Raw genomic sequence first — 23552 nt, 5'->3', positions numbered from 1 at the left:
ACACATACTCACACAGACAGACACACACACACTGTGCTGTCCTGATGAGCAGCAGTGTGTGGGTAATCAAAGCAGTCACGCTATCTATAATGAGAAGAATGTCAGACAGACAGTCAGTCAGACAGACAGACAGGAAGGAAGGAAGGAGTCACAGATTCATCCGACCAATCGCAGCATTTATTTCTCCTAATCAGGTTGCTTTTTTCTGACTGTTTTCGGTGTTAATCCATATCCACGCGTCCATAATGTTCATTTAGCTAATGACATTCCTGGAAAACGTGCTCCGCTATGTGAAGAGAGGCAGCCAGATTTACATATTGAGCGTACATAAGAAGATCATCACATTCATGAGTGAGCATATAAAGCAAAGGCTGAGAGGCTGTAGATCTGTGTTGTGGTGTTTGTAGCACTCCATCTGCATGTTAATGTGCATTTTCAATTTGTACGTAAAAATCCTGAGTGGATGTGCCAAAATTTGAAGAAAGTACAAGTATTGTGAACCTCATTAGGGTAGAAAAGTTGGTATATGAAGAAAGAGAAGATGGCTAATGTAAACAGATTTTAGGCACTCTAGCTGCATGGCTCTGGGACAGGAGTGTATGGTCTGTTGGTCGGACCACCACTTTGACCCAGGTTCCTGAAAGAACAACTGTTGGATGTATTGATTGTCATGATATTTACAATAGACATTCACAGTCCTCATAGAACGAATCCTTCTGACTGTGGTGATCCCCTGAAGTTCACATTTGTGTTGTTTTGTGAAATATCTCAACAACTATTTGATGAATTACCATGGAAACACTTTCATATATTTGCCTGCAAAACTAACAACATTCCCAACAGCCTCAGCTTTATTTTGTGTTTACTGCTAATCAGCAAAATGTGAGCATGCTAACATGCAAAACTAAAATAGTGAAAATGCTAAGCATTATAGCTGCTTAGCTTCAGCATGTCAGCATTGTAACCGGAACCATGTTAGCATTTAGTTCAAAGCACAGCCGTGTTTAAGTACAAACACACAAAACCATGACCAAAGACTGATCGTCTTGTTCTAATGCACCTTGATGCAGCGTTATCAATATCCTAACTATCTCATATAATAATCGTTCTGGATTTATATCAGAAGAAACTATTTAGCGTGCTCATCTTATCTGTATGGTTTCCACAGTGTTTGATTACACTGATATGTGATGGGCGTTTCTAAATGCTATACCTTTTATATCATTAACATTTAAAAATTTAAAATGAACTTCATCAAATACAAAACGCTTGTGTAATTCTAATTTCATTACAAATATCTGGTCTTGTGAGATCATCCTTTATTGCCAGCCTTCAGCACATCCTCTCCTCATCAACAACACAGCATTTACACCTCAGTAGTATCACTACGGTTCATTTGTAGAAAATAGTCCAAGAAAATTAGATATTTTGTTGTGATAATGACAGTTTTCACAGAGGAACGATCATTGACAGACACACTGCGAGCAGAGAGACTACAACCTCAGTTCAAGTTTCTAGTCCAGGTCATGACTCCTGGGTCATGTAATCCCCCCTATCTCTCCCAGAACTACAGTCACACACACATGCACACACTATGCACATATAATCAGGCACCCACACAGAAAAAGACGCTAGCGTTGAACACCAAAGTGGCTAAATGTGGAGCTCAAACACAAGTAGACAGAAGAAGGATTTCCTACCTCGACTCAGGAAACTACTCCACATCATCGATAGGGAGACAGCTGTCTCACCTCCTCCTCCTCCCCCCACTCCCCTCTATCATCTGCTCCTCCGATAATAAAAAGCAACAGAGAGAAAACCCAAAACAAACAGCAGAGAATCGCCACCTGACTGTCTGTATATGTGATCGCAGAGGGACATGTGTGTGTGTGTGTGTGTGTGTGTGTGTGGAGGAAGGCGCACACAGCGAGAAAGAGACAGAGTGTACAGTGTACTTGAATCACTGAGGTGATGATATTCAGGGTGAGCGGTGATGACAGCCCCTCTGTCTCAAAGGAAATCCCTCTTTCTCTGTAGCTGTGTCTGTGTTGTGTTGCTCACCCACACTCAGCCAGTTCATAGCGTTATGATTCAAAAAATAAAAAGAGGAGGAGAGGAGAATCCATGTATCATTCGTTCTTTTAATATTCAATTGGGAAACTAAAATCAGAAAATGAAAGAAGGATTGCTTATTTTGTTATTCGTTTATGAATCTGATACCAAAAAACAAATAATGGTTTGTTTTTTCATACTTGCTCAGATCAAGAAAAGGGAAATGAAAAATCGGGCCAGGGGCCAAACTTGATTTTGATATTTAGCTTGTCTGATTTTTGTGACCTGGAAGTTATTTACTTCTTCGTGTGTTGCACTTGATAAGAGTGCAGCACATAACAGCCTGAATAACCAGAATCACGCAGTGGTTGTAAGTCTATGAATCGACACCATTGTCACACTGGAGCCAAATGCTAATATAATAAAAGACTTATTTGAAACTGGCAAAACACATGCAGAGATTTCCACCACACTGCAACAGACGACGCTTAAGTTAGCGTCCGATTCACAGCTTCTTATTTGAATTTACACCGCCTAAAGATGGCGTTGTTCAGTCATTTTCAAGCTAGTTCATGGACTGAAAAACATAATAAATATGGGGAACGAGAAATGACAATTTATTATACAATGACACCGTCTGCAATTGGTTTACAATCCAAAGTTTTCATTATCTTAACTCATACTAAACTCATTATTTTCTCATTGTCCTTGCTCATGGTAAACTGATTTTCAGTCTTGTTTCTATTCCTACCTATTTTCTGTGGTTCTACCCGCTTGGTATTAAAAAGTCTCAAGACACCAATACTCCAATATGACAGGGGACAACACAGGGTTTGATAATCCTGACTTTTATTTATTTTCACTGGAGCATTTGTCTCCTGTTGACCTAAAAAAACAACTACCCAACTAATTCCACTAGTCACTTTTCTACTCATGGGCTTAGGAAGCATTTAAAATGTGGGTAGGACAATTTTATCGTAGGTTTCGTGGTTCTCTCCTAGAATTTTCAATTCCAGTGTGTCATTTCATACGGCACGCCAGCATGGTGGAACCAAAAGAGGCGTGACGGTACACATCATAACCTTGAGATCTGTGAGTTTTTTATTAACGTGTTTTCCACCGGTTTCCATCTGTATAGTTATTTAAGTTATTTTCTCAGCTCTAAATTACATAATTACATAATCGCAATCAGTAAAATGGCTCTCACTTCGCGAGGAGGGATGCTGTTTTCTGGGGGAGAGCTCACTGAAGTCTCGGTCGGGAGGGCTGACTGTCACGGTGATTTTTTTCTGTACAAGTTGCCAGAGACAGTAACTACAACGACACAATAGTTGAAGAAGACAAAGACATGGTGAGTTAAAGGTTTTTGCTCTAAAACAACGTCACATAATCACCACCATTCAACTGCGGCAGCCGCCTGTGACAAAGAGTCGGTAGGACAGACAGGATGACAGACGCTCCTCCACGTAGAAATTCAGTATATTTTTCCTCCTGTAAGATGCTGAAGACACAACCTGCTCCCACATTACTGTTGTTTGCTCTTGTAACTTTGCTTTGTGGGTTGAAGTGTAGGACATTTCTCTTTTATTTGATGAGTGAAGGACCTGTTTAGTTGTCAGACTGTGAACACCATCAGACCGACACACCCCAGTCCTGCACTACAAGCTTTTCCATTCTACTGAGTGACCCTGAGAGGAGCAGCAGAAGACCGGATGAGAGGCCGAAGAGACTGGTGTGTTTACCTGCTGAAGTACAGCTTATAAACCGCTGAAAGCAGACATTATTAAAGCTACTGTGTGTGACTTAACAGTTTGAGTCAAGCACAGAGCCAAAGTCATTTGGACTGCGACTTTATTGACTTGGAAAATGATCTTTTAAATTGACAAACATCATATGTGTGATTCATGACTCAATTCTCCACTCACTACCATACAAAGATTTTCTGAAATAAGGTCCCATGGGGCTGACCAGAAGAGGCATGGCTTCAGCTCTTTATGGAGAACGCAAGCAACAAGCCAACCAATCAGAGCTTGAGTAGGGCAGGTCTTGCAGGAAGATCAGTAGGATCCATAATAACGCGTCAGTCTGTGCGTCAATCTGCTTTGGTGCAAGGGAGCAGTGAAAACGTGGTATGGAGTTTCATTTTTTGGGCATTCACGCAATAAGCAAGCAGAATGGATTTAATAGCTAATGAAGCACAGACACAGCACTCTGAAAATAGCACCAAGTGTAGTATTAGTATCTCATCAGTCCCTGGCTGTTTCAGCCACAATTTCATATGCTGTTGAACGTGGAACCAACATGGACGTGTTGGCTGGCTTTGTACTGGTCCTTTACCAGTCCTACAAGCCCTCTGCAAATTCCACAAGTATTACAAGTTGTCAACCTGTGGTCACAGATGTGGGTCATGTGGACGCAGCATCAGGGGTTCAAATCTGGTCAGAGACCAGCCCCCACCTCCCCCTCTGAGCCTATTGTCACCACTGTACAGCACTATGAGTGTGTGAATCTGTCAGCAGGGTCTATTCATACACTGCTGAATGCATCAACGCAAGACCACACATCAACACCTGCTCAATCCCTCCATCTCTCTCTCTCTAACACACACACACACACACACACACACACACACACACACACACACACACACACACAATACTACAATATGTATCTATAAATAACTGTCTATTTCTCAGCTCATTATGCATGGGGTATCAGCAGGACAGTATGCTGCCCTTTATTAGCTCAGGAGAGCTAATTAGAGCTATCTTACACACACACACACACACCACTCCCATGAGCAGAAAGAAAAGGTGAGCTGATTTTGACATCACCACTGTACTAGAGAAAAACATCCAGTCAGGAACACTGAGGTTCCTCATCATTTACATTCTACCCGACGAAAAAATAAACTTCAGTACCCTCCCTGAAACACAACTCACATCATATTCTTCAGCGTATATCCACCACAGAACAATGCATTAGACAGTCAAAGCACATTAGTGTTGTCGTCTGTAGTAACCAGCAACAACTGTGCCCACAACGAATGCTGAGAGCTACCAGAGAGGAGAGCAGAGGAGACACGCTTTTAATATCGTAATGTTATTAGTCTCATGTAAGTTAATCTCTTCATTTGCTCTGAGCATGTGGATCATGGGAATTCACCTCTTTCATTAGTGACTGAGTGTGGATGTGTGTATCAGTGTGTGTAAGTGTGTGGTTGGCTGTGTATGCTGCCTCCTAGTGGTAACTAACTGTGACTGAGGAGAAAACACAGTGAGAGCATGAACCCTGTGCAGCATGTTCCCATTATTTTGCATAAATATTAACAGTTCATAGCAGATGCAGTTTAAAGAGGAATTAAGGAAGAGGAATTTAAAACTAAATTCTTTTTTTTTTCTTAATAAGGCTGGTTTTTCCAGCAGCATTCACATTGTGTGTCTTCTTGAATTTGAAAGTTTGGTTCAGCTGAGTTCTTGGGCCGATCCCTAACTGCGACGAGATAGGCACGACTCCAGAGTCTGTAACTTAAGTTGACGCCCTTCACTGAATATAACAATAATATTTAAACTTTATCTAACCAAGTCTACAGACAGAGAGAGACAGCTCATGTAAACTAGTAAGAGAGAGAGGAAGCAAATATGGAAAGTAGAGACACAAAAAGTTTCTTTGATCATGAAGCTTAATGTAACTCTGCATAATTCTCAGGTTTATTACAGGGGTCTCTGCTAATGGTGACACAGAACCAGTGCAGGCCACTAATCTAATCTACTGGCTGCCTGTAATTGTTTACTGATCCTTTGCTGTTTTTATTCGCTTCTTTATCTGCTGTTGTTTTAATCAGAGCTGTTATGTCTGCTGTTTTTTTTTTTTTTTTTCTGTGAAGCAATTTCCAACCTTGTTAATGAAAGTGCTTTAAAAATAGTTTCATATTATATCATCATACATACCTATCTCCTGTATGAAATGGCAGTATCCTCAATGCAACACTTTAAATCCCACTCCTTGTTTACAACCTATACTGGAGGTGTGTTCAACTTGCTGCATACTGTGGCAGTGCACCTACACACAGTGTGGGCAGAAGAACTTCACTACATTTCAGAGGAAAATATGGTACTTTTTACTTTTGCACTGTGCATAATGCTACATTTATCTGACAGCTGTAGTATACTGTATGTAGTAGTATATGAGGTAGGTAAAATTAGTACTGACCCCCACTTACACCAGCTAGGGCAATGCTGCTTACACATTAATGCATCAGTATTAATAACCCATTAACATAATGTATTGCTATATAACACTGACCCACTAAGGACCCATCGTTCTGCCTCAAGAATACTTTTTTTTGATATTGTAAGTACATTTCTATTAACATTTTTATGTACTTTTGATATTTTACTAGTTAAATTTCAATGCAGCACTTTCAGGAGTAAAAATAATGGAATATTTTTACACAGCTGTACTGATACCTCAATTTAAATAAGGAGTCTGAGTACCTTTTCTATCTCATTTATATATAATAAAGCGCTGCCAGTGTGAGTTTTTTGATTGTTCATATAAGAAAAAATAGAAGAAAAGAAAAGAAATGAAGAAAAAGAGATAACATAACTTGACTTAACATTCCTTGATTTATCCCTGCATCAGTTATCTCTATGGCTTGAGCGATACAAAACATCCATTCAAAATAACTGATTTTAGCAGTTTCAGCATGAACATCATTGATTGAGGAGCTCACATATCGTGTCGTCTGTCCCCCTGTGGCACACCCGTTTGTATTGGCCATGATGTCATCTGACCTGACTGCTGATAGGCTGCTCAACCAGGCAGGTCACTGCCACACACACACACACACACACACACACATACACTCACACACGTGCACACGCACACACGCACACCACTCAGCCTGAATGGTCATGTCTCCCTCTCCCTCTCTTTGTCTATTACGTGATGCTTGCTCGACTATGAAAAGCTCTTTGGTCTGAACTCATCTCCACTAGTCCAGGCTAAGTGTGTGTGTGTGTGTGTGTGTGTGTGTGTGTGTGTGTGTGTGTGTGTGTGTGTATGTCCAGTAGAGAGAGATTTAATCTTTAATCAGTGTTATTGTAGCCTGTACACTGATATGGACACACAGTATGTAATTAGAGCTGCTGTGTGTGTGTGTGTGTGTGTGTGTGTGTGTGTGTGTGTGTGTGTGTGTGTGTGTGTGTGGCAGTGCAAGATTGTCTTTCCGTTATGTGTCTCTCTTGACAACATCATCCCATGTACTGTAATTAGGTATGTGTGTACTGTATGTTTGTTTTAATTTCCTGTCTTTTTCTCTTATTTTAGTTCATTTTTGACCTTTTTTTCAATATATAATTTATTTTTCTAGTTCAACCTGTAATTCAGTACTGCTAAACGGCAGATTTCCAATGGAAGTTCTGCTTTGTGTTTTCAATCAAGAAGATAAAGACAAACTGTAGCATTATGATCACAGCAGATTTTCAGTGTACACTACGGACAAACATCAAATATAATGTAACAAATCGATGCAAGCTAATCCAGCGATGTCTTTGAGAAATGTCAGTGTGGTTTCAGAGCAGCGCTATGCCCCAGTTTAATGACCTGCTGCTGTCTGCTCCACTTTAAGTCCTTTACATCTCATAGCACATACTCACTCTGTTGACCAGCAGTTTGACTTTAAAAACTGGGTCTGAATCACTGAAGAAGCTCTGAAACTGTTCCAGTCACATCTGATCACAGAACCAAAGAGGGTCATGCTATGTGCAAAATGTTGACTGTAATTTCAGCAGCAGGAACGTGCTGCAATGATTAAACCAAGAATAAAAATAATAATAATACACATTATACTTTAATATTAGTTCCACATTTTGGGAAACAGGCTTTGTTGAGATTTAGAAAAAGAAAATTAATACCGCTCACATGTCTGTGTGTTAATTATGAAGCAGCCAAAGATTGGCAACAAGCTCACTTGTTAACACGTTACTGTATATCTTGTTTGTTTAATCTTTACAGCAACTGAAGTGTAAAAATGAGAAACTGTGGTTTTTTTGGTTGCGAGCAGTGACTTAGATGAAAAGTTGGCCAAGAAATGATTCCACATGATGCATTTTTGCCCTTCAAGCTAATGTTTTTGTGTTTTCAAATATCTTTGAGTATCATTTCATCTTCCAAATACAGAAATGTTTATTCCTGTGTCAACATATCCATTTCAACTAAAATGGATATTGTTAAAAAATTAAACACCATGAATAAGAGTTATGCAAACAATAGAATGATGGGATTTTTGAAAAAACATATCCAAAAATGTAAAAACACCCGGCGATGTAGCCCCAGTAAGCCTAAAAGAATGCTAGTGTTCAGAGATTCAGACATAATGATATGGGAAATTCCAACTCCACTTTCAAACCGCATTCAGTACAATGCATTCTGTAAATATTTACACTTTTTCCATATATTTACATATTTACACTTCAAAAATCATAAATATTGTATCACTTAATATTTGAAATTATTTCATGACTATGGTGTTGGTGCTGACCTTCAGCTTCAGGTGAACAGTGTAAAGGACCTGCTGCCATGCTATTGTTGTTCAGCACTGTCCAAAAATTAGGGGATAAAATATGAAAAGCACTTTAACCTCTTAGTTATTATTTATTTCAAATCTAATATTAGAGCGCAGAGACACTACTATGATCAAGACTAAGTCTACAGCCATGCTAACAGCTCTGTGAGGCTGAACTAAGGAAGTGCTTTCCAACATCTAGCATGTTCACAACAACAATGCACCTGATCACCAAAGTCATTAAGACTCATCGTCTGGGAACCATGAAGGTCTGTACCATATTTCAAACAACATACAGAGGTTGCCATCCTTAGAACCAAGCTGCTAGTACAGCTAAAAACATCTAGCTTGTAACTTGACTGGCAGGTGTTTGGGCGGAGCTAAGACTTCCCATACAGAGGGTGAGTATAAATCAGTTATGATCTGAGTTAATGCAGGGTCACTTTATCTTTTTAGGGGTCAATCTGAGATCCATCACATACCAACTCTGACCTCTCCCAGGCAGCAGCAGCTGTCGATGATGGACGAGCCAAAGTCACTTTCATTGAGCAGACAGCCAGACTCTACAAATGAAAGTCCTGCTTAGCTCTTAATGTTCTGGGACAAGTTACATGTTATTTTGGATTAAGAGCGCAGATTACTGACAAGGTATTTTCTCTCATCCAGGTACAGGATGTGCACATGCATGTCAGCTGTAGTCTTTGTGGTCTGTTCTAGTGCAGCTTTTGAGACATGATGTGAGCTGACACGAAACATCTCATGTATCATTGCTGGCGCAGTACACCAGGAGGAGCAGATGCACTAATAGCACTGGTTTTACCTGCAGTTGTGCTCGATGGACTGCTGATGCCTGGAGTGGGGCCTGGGGTCGAAGTTAGTCCTGCAGGCTGGGAGCTGATGCCCGTGGCCTGGAGAAGGCATCTAGACGGAGCCCCTGCTGGAATCAGAGACGTTGAGACTCATTAGAAAATACAAAGACTTGATGATGATATACTACTGCTCTACTGTTCTTCTTCTACTGCAACTTTAATTACTAAAACTGCTACTGCTGCTTCCAGTTCTGCCACCCAGCCTGAAAGATAAAGATAAAGACGAAGCTTCACGCTCAAACAATTAGTAATGGTTGAATTAAAGCAGAAATAAAGCAAAGATATAGCTTTATGTCTCTGGTCAGGTTCGGTTCGAATATGGCAGTAGCAGTCAGATTAGGTAATTCTTGGTCTTGACATGCAGGCAGAAAATTTGTGCATTCGCTTGCAAGGACACAAAAGTCTGAGAGCGTTTCCTCTCTGTTCATAACTCTACCTTTGCTACTACTATTACTTCCACCGCTATTGCTACTGCCACTGCTAGTCATCTTCTTTTTGTAAATAAAAAATCCTTTCCTCGGTTTTGTCCACATTTATTTTAATAATATTTAATTGTCTCATAAGGTGAGTGTTAAAAACTACTTGTGCAGATAGCATCGCTGACAACATCTCATGACAGTAGTGCTCATCATGTACCTGCTGTCTGCTTTCCTGTCTCTCCAGCCTGGATCTGTCGCACTCTCCGAAGGTGAGACCGGCCATTGTAGTGAATCTGGGCCTGACTAGAAGAAGTCAGCTGCAGGTTACACACCTCACACAGCGAGTAGGCCCCACCCTGACCTGGAAGAAAACAACAGGGATAAGTTGGACTGTAGGAAACAGCTACACAGATGAGTCAGACTGCGGGAGAAAACTACAAGGAAGAGTCAGACTATGAGAAAACTAAAAGGATGAGTCAGATTATAGGAGAAAACTGTGAGGATGGGTTGGAATTAAAAGAAGATAGTACAGAGTATTAGTTCTGAAACATGTCAATCACCTGGGGAAGCAGTCTGCTGGACTGAGAGACTGATGGATGTAGCTGTGGATCTGTCCATCAGCTCTTGACACATTCCACCGAAGGCAAAGATCTGCCCACTCTCCAGGAGCTGAGAGGGGCCGAGAGGAGTCTTCATCCCTGAGGAAGAAGAAGAAAATGAGAAACAGACATAAATGTCAATCACCGATGTTGAACGTCCTTGATATTCATTTATTTTCTCCTACAGTACAGCCTGGGACAGACAATTTGAAATAAGCACAAAGAGCTAATAAGGACTGACTATTGCTAGCATGTTACTGGAAGGCTGATGTGTTAGCGGGTTAGCTTGCCAGCCACAGCAGTTTATCAACTTACCATGTGAGTAGTAGCTATGTCCAAAAACGTCTTAAACCAATTATTTTGCGAAAGACACAAGAAAAGGGGGAGAATGCTGCCTGTAAAAGGCGCACAGTAGTAGGCTTATACCATCTAAGTCCAGTGAGTCAGACTAGTAATCACCTAAAAGGAGACACTCCAGGAGGGACATACAGGTGGACAGACAGACAGTGGATAGACGGACAAGAGTGAAGCCTGAATGACACCGGATGCTGAGTGTGAAGCACCAAACGCTCACAGGGAGAGTGATGAAGTAATGAGTAAGAGGATAGAGGAAGGATGACATATGTGTGTGAATCCAGTGTACAGTGAGTATGTGTGTGTGTGTGTGTGTGTGTGTGTGTGTGTGTGTGTGTGTATGAGTGTGTAGGTCAGTCCATGACTGTGGAGCTGTTCAGCTCTGCCAAGTCACATGACCTCTGACAGGACACACACACGCACTAACATACCCTCTCATATTGAGTTTGCTTTATTACCATTACCTGCATATACAGTATGACTACTGTATACAGGCTACTTTAAATTGACTTTGGGGATCTGGATCAGATTCAGTAAGGTTGTAAGGGCACACCACTGGCTAATGACACAGGAGAAATTGTCGCCGAACGATATTTTTATTTCATTGTATGGTATAGCAGCTGCTGTTGCCATATGGCCGGTACTGCCGAGGAAGTCAAGGTCTCTACATGTCTACTATCAGCATCAACACACCAGCTCCACCAGCTATGCTGATTGGCTAACATTTGAGCCCTCTGAGGCAAATTTGTCATTTTGAGCTATTCAATTGACTTGAACTGACTTGACATTTAGCCAATCAGGAAGCCACTACTGTTATTCTATGGCCATGGGTCAGCCTTTGGCAACTACTGAGAAGCATACAACAGCTCTGGCTGAGTGTTTTACTTGTGATTTCAGTGGCAAAGTGTCTGAATATGTGAGAAAGCAAGTAGTCAGTTATTTAATGCACCCCTGGTTCAAGAAGCAGGTGTTCCATTATTTTTTCCCGATGACAGTGGGCATGGAAGTCTCTCTTATAGGTACAAAAGATTGAGAACATGTTGAAAAATATCTGGTTCTTTCAGAAAAAGTCAAAGGTAAAACATATGAAGTTAACGTCGACTCCCAAGGTGCATTTTGGCAAGAAAGCATAGGTGTGTAAATGCAGAATTTTCTGTCATGGAGTATATCACTTCACTGCTAAAAGAAAAGAAAGCAGACTCACTGCCAGTTGCAGTGTCTTATTTTCATTTGCAGACTTTGTTCACTATTTGTCTCAATGGTTGTCATTATTAGTGCTTAAATGAATATAAATCACTGAATATGAAAATGATTCATCAAAATCAGTTAAATGTTAACGTTACTGCTTTTTATACAGAAAACCCACAGTTTTCACATCTACTAGTATTTGTTTACAGGGCAGATCTGCCACATCCAATATGGCGGATGCGCAAATGAACCGTAGCAATGGGCCAACACAGTCGATGCCCTGTCTATGTATATATGTCCGTGGTTATTACAACATCACAGTAATTTGGTCCCTATAGAGACCTGACATCACTTCCTGTCCAGCCTCTGTTCCACTTTCTTCTATTACTCAGTACAGTCTGTCACTATAGCGTCTTTTATGTGCCTTTGTGAAAAAAGTGAAACATGTTCCTGAGGTTTACTTTCTATATCCAAATGTGCATCTTCTATATCATTCACTGGAGAATTGTAGTAGAATCCAACCTAACCCGGATCTTACCAAAAATAATAATAATAATAATTTAAAAAGATTGATTAATTATTATAAGAAATAAAATTAATAAATAAATAATTACAGCTCACGTGAAATGTTCAAGCTGGTGTTTAACCTACAGTGGTGTTGGGCTTGTGGGTAATGATGTCATTAAAATGCTGCTAAAAACTGAAATATTAAATAAACTCTGACATCACATCATCCTTATAAACTTCACCATCCCTGTCTAAAATGAGTGAGCTGCACTGCTTACTACTGCATATCAAATGATATGAGGTGTGTTTAAGAGATTGGAAAGATCCCCAAGTTTCTGTCTTGTGAGTCAAATACACAAACACAGAAATAAGAGGAAATGTGAGAAAGGAGTTAAAACATTCATATCTGATGGTCATAAGATGAACTGGTTCAGTTATCAGGAGAGTTTCACACTTTCTGCCCCCCCCCCCCCCTCTCTCTCTCTCTCTCTCCGTCTCTCTTCCAGCTGGTTGTTAGAAGTTGACTTTATGTTCTGCAGACAGCTGGTTAATCTGCCACTGTGATGAATTAGCTACAAAATGCACACACACACACACACACACACACACACACACACACACACACACAGAGAGAGAGAGAGAGCCAGCTTATGCTGACATCAGCTTTAGCGAAGGCAGGATTAAATATATCTGCTCTATTGAGCTGGGAATTACACACTACACACACACACAGGTGAAAACGCACACACACAGATACATATGGTAAGAAGCAGACAAAGAAAAAGCAAGCCAGTGAACCAAGCATTCAGCATCAAAGTGAAATGAAATATGTGTATTTACCTTTTCCGTATGTGTGTGTGTGTGTGTGTGTGTGTGTGTGTGTGTGTGTGTGTGTGTGTGTGTGTGTGTGTGTGTGCGTGCGTGCGTGCTTGTGTGTGTGCGTGTGAGACAGAGAGAGTCTAATCCAAGCTGACCAGGCAGTCAGTAATCAGAGAGGCCAGCTGTGGGTTATAATCCCCTCCACACACACACACATACACACGGACAGACACACACACAGACAGACACACGTGCACACACACACACACACACTATGAGGCAACAATGTGATTCCTGATTGAGGAGAAAAAAGTGTAATACTTTCCTCATTGTCTGATGAAAGCAGGTCAGTACTTCACAAGGACCTGGAGAAGAAAATGCTCCCATCTTTAAGACCTCAGAGACTCAACAGAGTGTGAAGACACACTTCAGTGAGGTTTCGCTCACAACTACATGACTTCAATGTCAATACAGGGTGAAATAGGATATTATACATTCACTGGTCAACAAACAGCACCGTGCTGCACCTTTCTAAGTCTTTTGAGACTGTTGACAACTGCACTTCACTTTAACTACGCAGTCTTAGTTTGGATGTGTTTTCTTGGAACTTATTTTAAGCACAACTGCTAAAACAGGTCATCTGTGTTTTAAAAAACAAGGTTCTGTGCTGGTTCCTTTACTATTTACACTCTACATAAATACTATTATTACTCCAACACAGACTTACTGTATAATATCAACTTGCACATGACATGACACATTTGGCTCCTTGTCAACTCAAAGTACGTCAAGTTAGCAGCCTGCCTTTAACATTCTTCATACATATCGGCATTACCTCAAGCATGCACCGAATGCTGACAAAACAAAATGCGTTGTATCCTCAAAAATACTGATCCTTTATCTGACTAATGTTGTGTAGGTTAGAATCTATGACTCCGACCATGGCTCTTAAACATCAGTGGCCTGACTGTGCTGTGTAATGATAAATCAGTGGCTGCGTATGTGATGCTGAAGTTGCAGACAAATTGGTCATTTCTAAAAAAGCATGCAACACTTTTTTTTAAAAAGTGCAAACAACTCACAGAGTGGTCACAGTCAGGCTATAGTATCTATAGTTTGAAGTTCTGAATATTAAATGCTCATCAGCAATTTTCTGTAGTGGTCCCAGTTAGATGATTTGGTAAAGCTGTGTATGATTAGTTCATGAACGCCGTTGCAAAAACGATACTTTCCATTTATATCTTAAAATGTTTGATTTGAGAGAGAACATTTATTTAATACTGAACTCGAACAGAAGATTTTAAGACTTGCATGTCTTTTAATTTAATTATTGATGTCTGTGATGTCTATGTTGTTTGTACACTATGCATACAAGGGTTAAACTCAGGGCATCAACTATATCCAGCAATTTTTTTTGAAAGGCTACTGCATATTTCAGTAGGATGTATCCTCCACACAATCTCACACCTGCAGTGAAAAATCATTTGCAGAGCAAAACTATTTTACAATAGAAATGATAAAATGTAATTTAACCACTGGTCGGTCCACTCACCAAGATGTACTACCATTAATACTGTTTGACTATTGTCAGGTGAAAACCTTTTATGTCCCATATGTATGTCAGCTTTACAGGAACTAACGGGCAACTGCAGTGTGTGTGATTGTGCAGTGGGCTATGAAAGCTTTCAGAAGCCATTATTCAGGTCTGAAGGATGTTTTCAACCCATACAGTGGTTTTATCCATCAGCTTATCTGACAACATGGGGAATCATCTGACACTGAGATATAAGGCTAACACTATTAGATATCTAATCTAATCTTTTGTTGGTTACGCACTGTTTTTATGTCAGTAAGTGGACAAATGAGGGGCTCATGTGATTGGTGGAATGCTCTCAATTCTGCTAGTGTAAAAAGATAAAGAAATGTGGACACCGAGATGTTGACATGGGCACTAATGTATGTCCCTGTTCCCTGAGAGAGACTGTACAACACACACACACACACACACACACACACACACACACTAACCTTAGGGCAGAACAGGACAAAGAAACTAATGGAGATGTGAAAAGACAGAAAGAGAGGTCTTAGAGTGGCTGTTTCTCACCCTTAGGCCAGTAGCTGGTAATGGCAGTGGTCAAAGACGCACACACATGCACACACACACATGCGCGTGCACACACACACACACACACACACACACACACACAGTAAACAGTGCAGTGGCCAGCAGCATACAAGCTGAGACAAACCACTAGATACAGTTTGATGTTTGTATGTTGGTCCCTGCAGGACTCTAAGATCCAACAATCAGAAGAAACTTGTGAAAACTCGAACCACTGCCTCACAGGCAGCTGTGCTACACATTGATGTATTTAGGGAAAATACTACTATCATAAAATAATCATAATCGTTTATTTTTATCTCATACAGTAATCCTTTTCAGAACCAATCATAGAAAGTCAAATAAAATAAAACCCTGAACATCATCATTTTTTGTCATCTCCTTACTTTCCATTCCCATCTACAGTCTGACATTGCATTACATTACTCTGTCTTGGTTCACATCTTGACAACAGTTTGACAATTACATTAGTCCCGCCCTTGGTGCTGATTAGATTGTTTGCTTGTTCAGACTTGAAACCACTGTTTCCTGTCAGATGCAATCAGTTGACTCGGTGGAGTGGACGGATTAAAAGGTCTGGACACAAGCAAAACCATATTACCACCAAGCGCATTCATATCTGTGCTTTGTCTCCTTCTGAAGACATCCATCCAGGCAGAGCTTTCTCCCAGGCGGTGTATGACCTCCAACAGACTCCACAAGTTCAATTTTCATCAAACCATTTTGTTTCTAACCTCAAAAGCTAAACTGGATCAGCTCTGACCTGAAACCAAAAACCTGACACTGGATTTATGAAGCTAATTGTGAGGAGGAACTCATTGACAGGCTGAATTCAGGGCAAAAACTTCTACACAAGTTTCATTATTCTGGCTCTCTCTTCACTCAGCTACCAAACGACTAAAGTCTAACCTTATAACCTGGATGAACATGTTTCTCAGTTTGCTCTCATCTCTTTCTGTTGTATTATGTTTTTTTTTAACCACAGTCAGTGTACCTGAAAGAATGTGTTGGAAATAAAGTCAAATATTTCAAATACAAATATTTCCCCTGCCCTTTCTCGTCAGAGAAGTACACAGTGTCTCATATAAACAGCGTCAGATATAAAACAATGCATGCGTCACGGTGACACTCACAACAACAGCAGTCTGATTAGATCGCATTCATTCACATTCAGACTGCAGTGAACCTGAAGACTTGCAGGAGGCCGTAACCTGAAGACACTGTGAGGACACATAAGGTGCTTTCCACTCAGCTAATTATGCTTCCTCCCTCCTCAAGCCAGTGACCCAGAAATCAATGAAGGTTCAATATCATTGAGGATGTTCCAAAACCTTAAACGTGAACCACATGAGTATGTTGGTACCAGATGGCAGCACCCCTACAATTAATTTCTAGCTGCAAAGTCACGGTCTTTAGTCCAACAATATCAGCCTGAGTGTGAGTGTAAGACGGACTATACCTGCAGCCTTTTCAAATAAAATATAGTATAGTGCTTTGAATGTTCCCTCACATCTGTTCAGTTATTTCATTCATAAACTTTTGTAGTTTTGAAGCAGCAGTCATCAAGCTTTAAAACGCTCACTTTATTATTTTTACATATCATCAGATATAATGGTGTCATTGGGGAATATTTGTAGTCTCCTCAAAATGACACTAAAGGAAGCAAGGATGTCCCGTCTGGAAACTGCAGTTCCACCATCCTCACATCCTAACACATCCTCACTGGGAGAAGGTCAGACATGAGCAAGAGACGCAACTGAGGGAATGAAGGAGCTTGTTAGCTTAATGGAAATCACCGTGTCAGGCAGGTGGAAAGACAGGTTTGAAAACAGTCCAGCCTCCTGTCCGTCTGTTCTCTGGTTGTCAGGGAAGCATGTGTAGTAACACCACAACGGGTGACGTCACTGCGGTCAGTCCACTGGGAAACTATGACACACACACACGCACACACAGGGTTGGATGAAAGGTGTCCTTAAGTCACGCTGTTCTCTGTCCACATCCTTCAGAGTCTCAGTCTAACACTAATAAAAAAGAAAAAGTAAAACAAGCAGAAGAACTGTTAAATCTCTTCCTCTTTATCTGAGGTTAGTTCATCAGCCCCTCCGTCAACACTGCTGACTCAGAATCATTATGTTAATCATATTAATCCCTGAGGGTAAAACTGATATCACACTATAGCTATCAAGAAGATATAAGAAGAGAAAGATAACAAGACATAAGAGAAAATATATAGAAAAGTAAAATATAAAAAAATAACTGTCAAAAATGTGAATTAAAACTACATGTAGCAACTTTGTGTATATATATATATATAAATACATATAGAAATAACATTACTACTAGAAATATAGATTTAAATATATGTGTCTCTAGTAATATAACACTATAACTAGTGTAGATTATATGGAGTAATATTGCAATATATAATAATAGTAATAGTTAACTGTGTGGCTACCTAGTTAATAGTATAAATAAATGCTACATAAATGCTACATGTAACAGTAGAATATCTTACATGATACTGCATGGAAAAAATGGAAATAAGGCACACAAACTGTACTGCTAATTGTGTTGCACAGTTAGATTATTGTTGTATTACAAAGTTAAACGCAAACTTAAAGTTTTATAAAATTAAACCATGTTTTTGGTTCTATTTATAGTCAGCATTTTTTCAACAACACCCAATTTACGTTCATTTACTGCATCTCTCTATCAAACGTCTATCATCTATTCATACTCTGGATTCAAACTGCACTCATTCAGATGACTGACGAGATTTTTGAGGCCACTATAATTAACAATAGAGAGTTGGGTAACTAAATAGTGATTATTAGTATAAACACATAGCATTAACAACAACAACTTGATACAGAGGAATACAGAGAGAGAGTATGAGAGTTTTTACTGTTGGAAAATAAACTCTAAGCTCTCTGCTGGGCCAACTCTCTACTGGAGTTTCTAACTGACCTCAAACAGGTTGGCATTTCTGTACTAGAAGTTCTTGTTACTTATCAGCTGACAATAATGTTATATCAGCAATACACTGATATCGGCCAATACAGTGGTCCAGCTCTAGATCCAGCATTACTGTTTGTAATTTGATATCAGGACCACTGTTTACTGTTCACTCACCAAGGCCATATTAAGTTACTGCTCATTATAACAAATTTACTTCTCCTGCTGCTTCACATGGTGAAACAAGGGGCGGTTTTAATACAGCCGCAGTCACAGGAAATGCAATGTGTTTAAAACAGAAGTTAGGAGTGAAAAATATGTCTAAAAACAGGAAAACTAACTTTTTCAACATGTTTTGACAGTGAATCTTCTGATAGCGAGATGAGCTTTAACATTAGATGGTGGGTGCAGTAATCAACTCAGTTAATATGATTAAATGTGATTGATATTAATTATAATTCAGTCATTACTGATGTCTGGTTCCAGTCTATTGGTTTCATTGTGAACAGGAACAGTTTGGCAGTATCAGGGATTCAATATGCGATGGAGAATGTGTTAATGTGAATCTAATCCTCGAATGTATACGACTCACATCATGTTGTACGGTTCACATACTGCAGCAGGGATTACACACACACACACACACACACACACACATACACACACAGAAGGAAGAACGGTGAGGTTGCTCTGTCTGTCCAACCTTCACTTCAGGACAGTGTGACTTCTGTTCTGTCTTTAAATAGCTGTCCTGCTCCATCAGGACCTGACACTCACTGTTCAAGGTGAAACTCAGCTTTCACACTCAAATCTAATCTAAAATCCAACTAACAAAGGTGCAGACCTGAGGGGCCGAGTCACCTCGCACACCGCTCAGCTAATGAACTCGCTCACTATCTGACAACTGCAACTGAACTCAATGACAAAGAGGAGATATGACTGTGTTCCTGTTGCTTTGGAGCGGACAGCAATCCTTTGACTCGCCAGCACATTCATTTCCTCTGCAAGGCTCCAAATATCCTGAGATACTTGCTTTTCAATATTGAGGTATAGATGTTGCATATTGCAGACTGCTGCTGACCTTACAGCTTCACACCCTGATATTCAACCCCCAGTATTCATGAGCTTAATTGTGCACAGGGACGCAGCAAGGAACAGTTTAAGAATTTGGGAAAGGCTGTTTACTGTTTGCTTTCTTAGTATGAGTTACAGAAGAAGATGTCTAGCTCAGCTTTGCATAAAGACTAGAAACCCAAGCAAACATTTAGACTTGCTCTGCCCAAAGGTTAGAAAATCCACCTACCAGCCCCTCTAAAGCTCACAACTTAACATGGTATGTCTCATTTGTTTAATCCATACAAAACCCAAATTCTATAAAAACAACATTCGTGGTTTTTAAGATTGGTGTATGGGCTGGACTGTTTCCTTGGCATATCAGAATGTTGTCATCACTGTGGGGTAGCCAGGCCAGCAGCAGAGATTTCAGGAAGTCACTGCACCCGGCCAAGAGATAATCCCACTTTAGAGGTGCTGATGGGTGAATTTTTTATAACCTTTGTACAGAACCAGGGTATCAGTTTCCCCCCTTTTGCCAGTCTTTATGCTAAGCGAAGCTGTCCGTCTTCTGACTGTAGCTCCATATTTAGTGTCATGATGGAGGTTTGATATGCATTATCATAAAACAGCAAAAAAGGCTACAAACCAACATGTCAAAGTAATTAAGTCTTGTTGGGATTACTAACTGAAATGTATAGCCTGAAGTGGACAGGAAAGTGTACAAGTGCCAATGACGACATAAAATGTGTTCTTTCAAGCAAAAGTGTAAATTTATTGGGAATTAAAGTGAACATGTTACTGATTCTGTTTCCTCTCTGAACAGGAAGCTTCAGGGTCAAAGAGATAAACCAGATGTTCCTCTATTACAAACTATCAGGGATTAACACACACACACACACACACACACACACACACACACACACACACACACACACAGCAGGCCATGCAGGATTTGGTGGGACATGATTGGTTGACCCAGAAGGGGATTGTGGGATTGGGATTATAAATGTGTGTGTTTATATGTGCGTGCGTGCGTGCGTGCGTGTGCATGTGTGTGTTGTAGCTCAGTTAGTATAATCTGTGGTCTAATAATAGAGATTACCACTTGCACTCTTCTGGACGTCTACTGCCAGTCGTCTGACTTTGCCCCCTCCCTGCTGAAGTTACCGTCAGATAGACACCGAACTCCTTTCACCTCCTGTGACTCAAAGTGTGTGTCACACCAGTGTGTTGAAGACAGACACTCAAACCAATCAATAAATGTAATAGTTCAGGTGTCATCACGTTACACTCTGTTTTACGGCTGCGGTCTTCCTCCAAGATGTAACTACCCGTTGGGGCTGTGGCGGCTACAGAGATACCACTTTCAAACCACAGGAAATGTGATTGGTGAGCTTTGACTGCTTGGAACCAGACTGAACCTGCAGAACCTTGTAAACAGGGTCTTACTAGAACTATCCCGTGGAATAACATGTCACATAAATCACCTTTTTAATCCCTGTGATAGGCAAATATCTTATCTCCAGCTTCATGCATTCTGGGATAGGCCAAAGCCCCTGATGACCCCGATCAGCTCGAGCAGGTATGATAGATGTATGCATGTATGTATGGATTATTAAGATCAGGCTTTATTTCTCTGCCGGTCAAAGGTTTCGCTGGTCATTCTCAGCCCAGATCAACAGTCACAAAGCCACAAACGGCTCATTTTCTGAGGGTGGTACATGGATGAGCATGCCAAAATTAAGCCTAAAACATCAGCCTGACTCAGCTTCTCAGCCAGTTCAGTATTCCTCAACATGTTTTTTAGCTATTTAAGCACCTTGACCGTGAAGAGACGTGAGGAAACAATGGGAGGGGAGAGGAGAGGAGACGAGGAAATATGTTTTAAGAGAAATGAGACGTCCTTATCGCTGCAGCGTTTCTGATGACGTTGCTTTAACAGCTGCAGAGACGTTCAATGAATTTGTGCTTATTTGAATTTGTGATATTAATCAGTATGTTCAATCCACAGATCTTCTGCGGTGTATGTACTGTATATAACTGTGATCCACACATCACTACTGTGATAAAAGCAAAAGTGCGTCTTTGCAGTTTATAATGTAATCAGTTCACACATTTACATGATTAAAGTTATAGGGGATATAGTTTAGAACTGCACTTGGAAAACAGACTGATTAACTTGATTTATGGGTGGGTGAAAATAGAGATAGTATTTCTTTTTTTCTAAGGCTCATCTCTGGAGAGACTCGCTGTCGGATTTTGCGGACTGTGTGAGTTCAGTCCATATTTCATTCCTGCAATTTTATCACTCATTAGACTTGTCAGGATGTGATGCACCTGCTTATATCCTGTTTATAAACTTGCACGCAAACTTCTTTTAAACACTTTTTTTTTTTTAACCCACAACCTTAAAGTTTAAACTGCATCTGTGATTTTCTCTCTGTTACCTGTTTAACAAACACCTGCGCATGAATAACAGGCTGCAGTCTGTATTTATACTGTGTGATGCATATTTATACTGTGTGATGCATATTTATACTGTGTGATTTGTCCTGCCCAGAGGCACAAGAACCATTTCAATTCACAGAATGCATTTATATTATTCATTCATCATTCGCCTCTGGGTTAGGGTGAGGGTAAGGGGTAAAGGGTTAGGGTTAGGGTCTAATTCAAGCAGGGGAATTTTTCATTTCGAAACTGCAAGAGGCCACAGGGCAAAACAGGGAGCAAGGCTGAGCTGTACAATGCTGTATGATACGATACAGTATGATACAATACGGTATGATACGATACGCGACACATGGCCCACAATACCAACAATATTTCACGACACAGCAGTTCTGTGATAACCAATATACTGCAAGACAATCATATACATCACGAGATCTGTCTCAGTGAAGAATACACAATGCCCGTCAAGAGGTAAAGCAGGATTCTCAATTTATTCACTGCAATGAGGTGTCAGTTCTGCAGCAGAACAAGTTTTTCAGTCTATATATTAAGTTTACAGAACAATAGAACAACTATGAAAAAAAAATGTGCAAAAAACACATTTTTTTATAAAAGGCATAAAAGTGTTAGTGCTTTGCAAGCATAACCAACTGTGTGTGTAAAACCTTCATTTTCCATCACACTGTACGGGCGGAGGTCCTTGCAAATGAACCTTGAGATGGACTTAAACACTGGCAGGCTCTGTGACGAGAAAGGAAGCTTTGCTTTAAACACTGCATTCACTGCTGCAGGTCGACTTGCTGAGTTACTATTGTCTGCTTGCTCAACGAGGAGATCAGGGTGGTGGCGTTGCCCGTGTACTTTACTTTTAATGGACAGTCCTTGCATATCCCGTAGTTTTTATCGATTTTGTTTGTCCGATCAGTGTTGTAAATGCCAAAATGGGTCCAGACTTTGGACTTAAACGTGGCTGGGGCATCTCTTAACATAACTTTCTTCACATTGCTGTCTGCCACCGCGAGGAGCCATGGAGTGGCATCACTGGGGAGTCAACTCTGTTTTTTAAAATTAAAATATCAATATTTGGCAACAGCATTTAGATACTCGTATCGCACAAGGAAGGACGATGATATATTACTGTAGAGATATTTTGTCCCACTTCTACTAAATAAAACATTCATGTTATGACCAAATACCCACAAAGCTAATCACATTCCCATCGGCCTCAGCTGTACTTTATGCTAGTGCTTAAAAGTGATGTGTTGCTGATGGTAAGGCCGATCATACCTGCGAAACATCAGCACGTCAACACCATTATAGTCAGCGTGTTAGCAGGCAGGCAGTCAAGCTGTGGTATGGTGTGAGTATTTTCCCCCGCATTGCACAGCAAGGCAAATGGGCTTGATGGAAAAATCTAGTTAGTTTTATTTGTATTTAGTGTGTCATCAGCAGCTAAACAAACACATGCAGACGTTTCATCACTTCCACGACTAACATGAAAGGAAAGCTGTGAATGTTTAGTCTGAATTATTCATATCCACACTTTCCTTCCAAACAAGTACACACAGAAAATCAGTACTACACACTGTA

General features: G+C 40.3%; 1 protein-coding gene across 3 annotated transcripts in view; it reads right to left on the bottom strand.

The window, feature by feature from the left end:
• Window positions 1-23552, bottom strand: part of znf385b (zinc finger protein 385B) — a 51667-nt gene that overhangs the window by 20404 nt on the left and 7711 nt on the right. For 2 of the 3 annotated variants that reach the window (XM_084362129.1, XM_084362130.1), the window contains exons 2-4: window positions 10469-10606; window positions 10126-10269; window positions 9441-9557 (exon numbers count right to left, since the gene is read on the bottom strand). In XM_084362129.1, coding sequence (XP_084218255.1) covers window positions 9441-9557; window positions 10126-10269; window positions 10469-10604 — 397 coding nt within the window. In that variant the 5' untranslated portion in view covers window positions 10605-10606. The remainder of the gene's footprint in view (window positions 1-9440; window positions 9558-10125; window positions 10270-10468; window positions 10607-23552) is intronic. The other variant, XM_084362131.1, reaches the window with a different exon arrangement.

Source organism: Pagrus pagrus, assembly GCF_965226575.1.
Source record: "Pagrus pagrus genome assembly, chromosome: 9".
Lineage (NCBI taxonomy): Eukaryota > Metazoa > Chordata > Actinopteri > Spariformes > Sparidae > Pagrus > Pagrus pagrus.
Note: the sequence above shows the minus strand (reverse complement) of the source record. Positions and strands in the feature narration are given on the sequence as shown.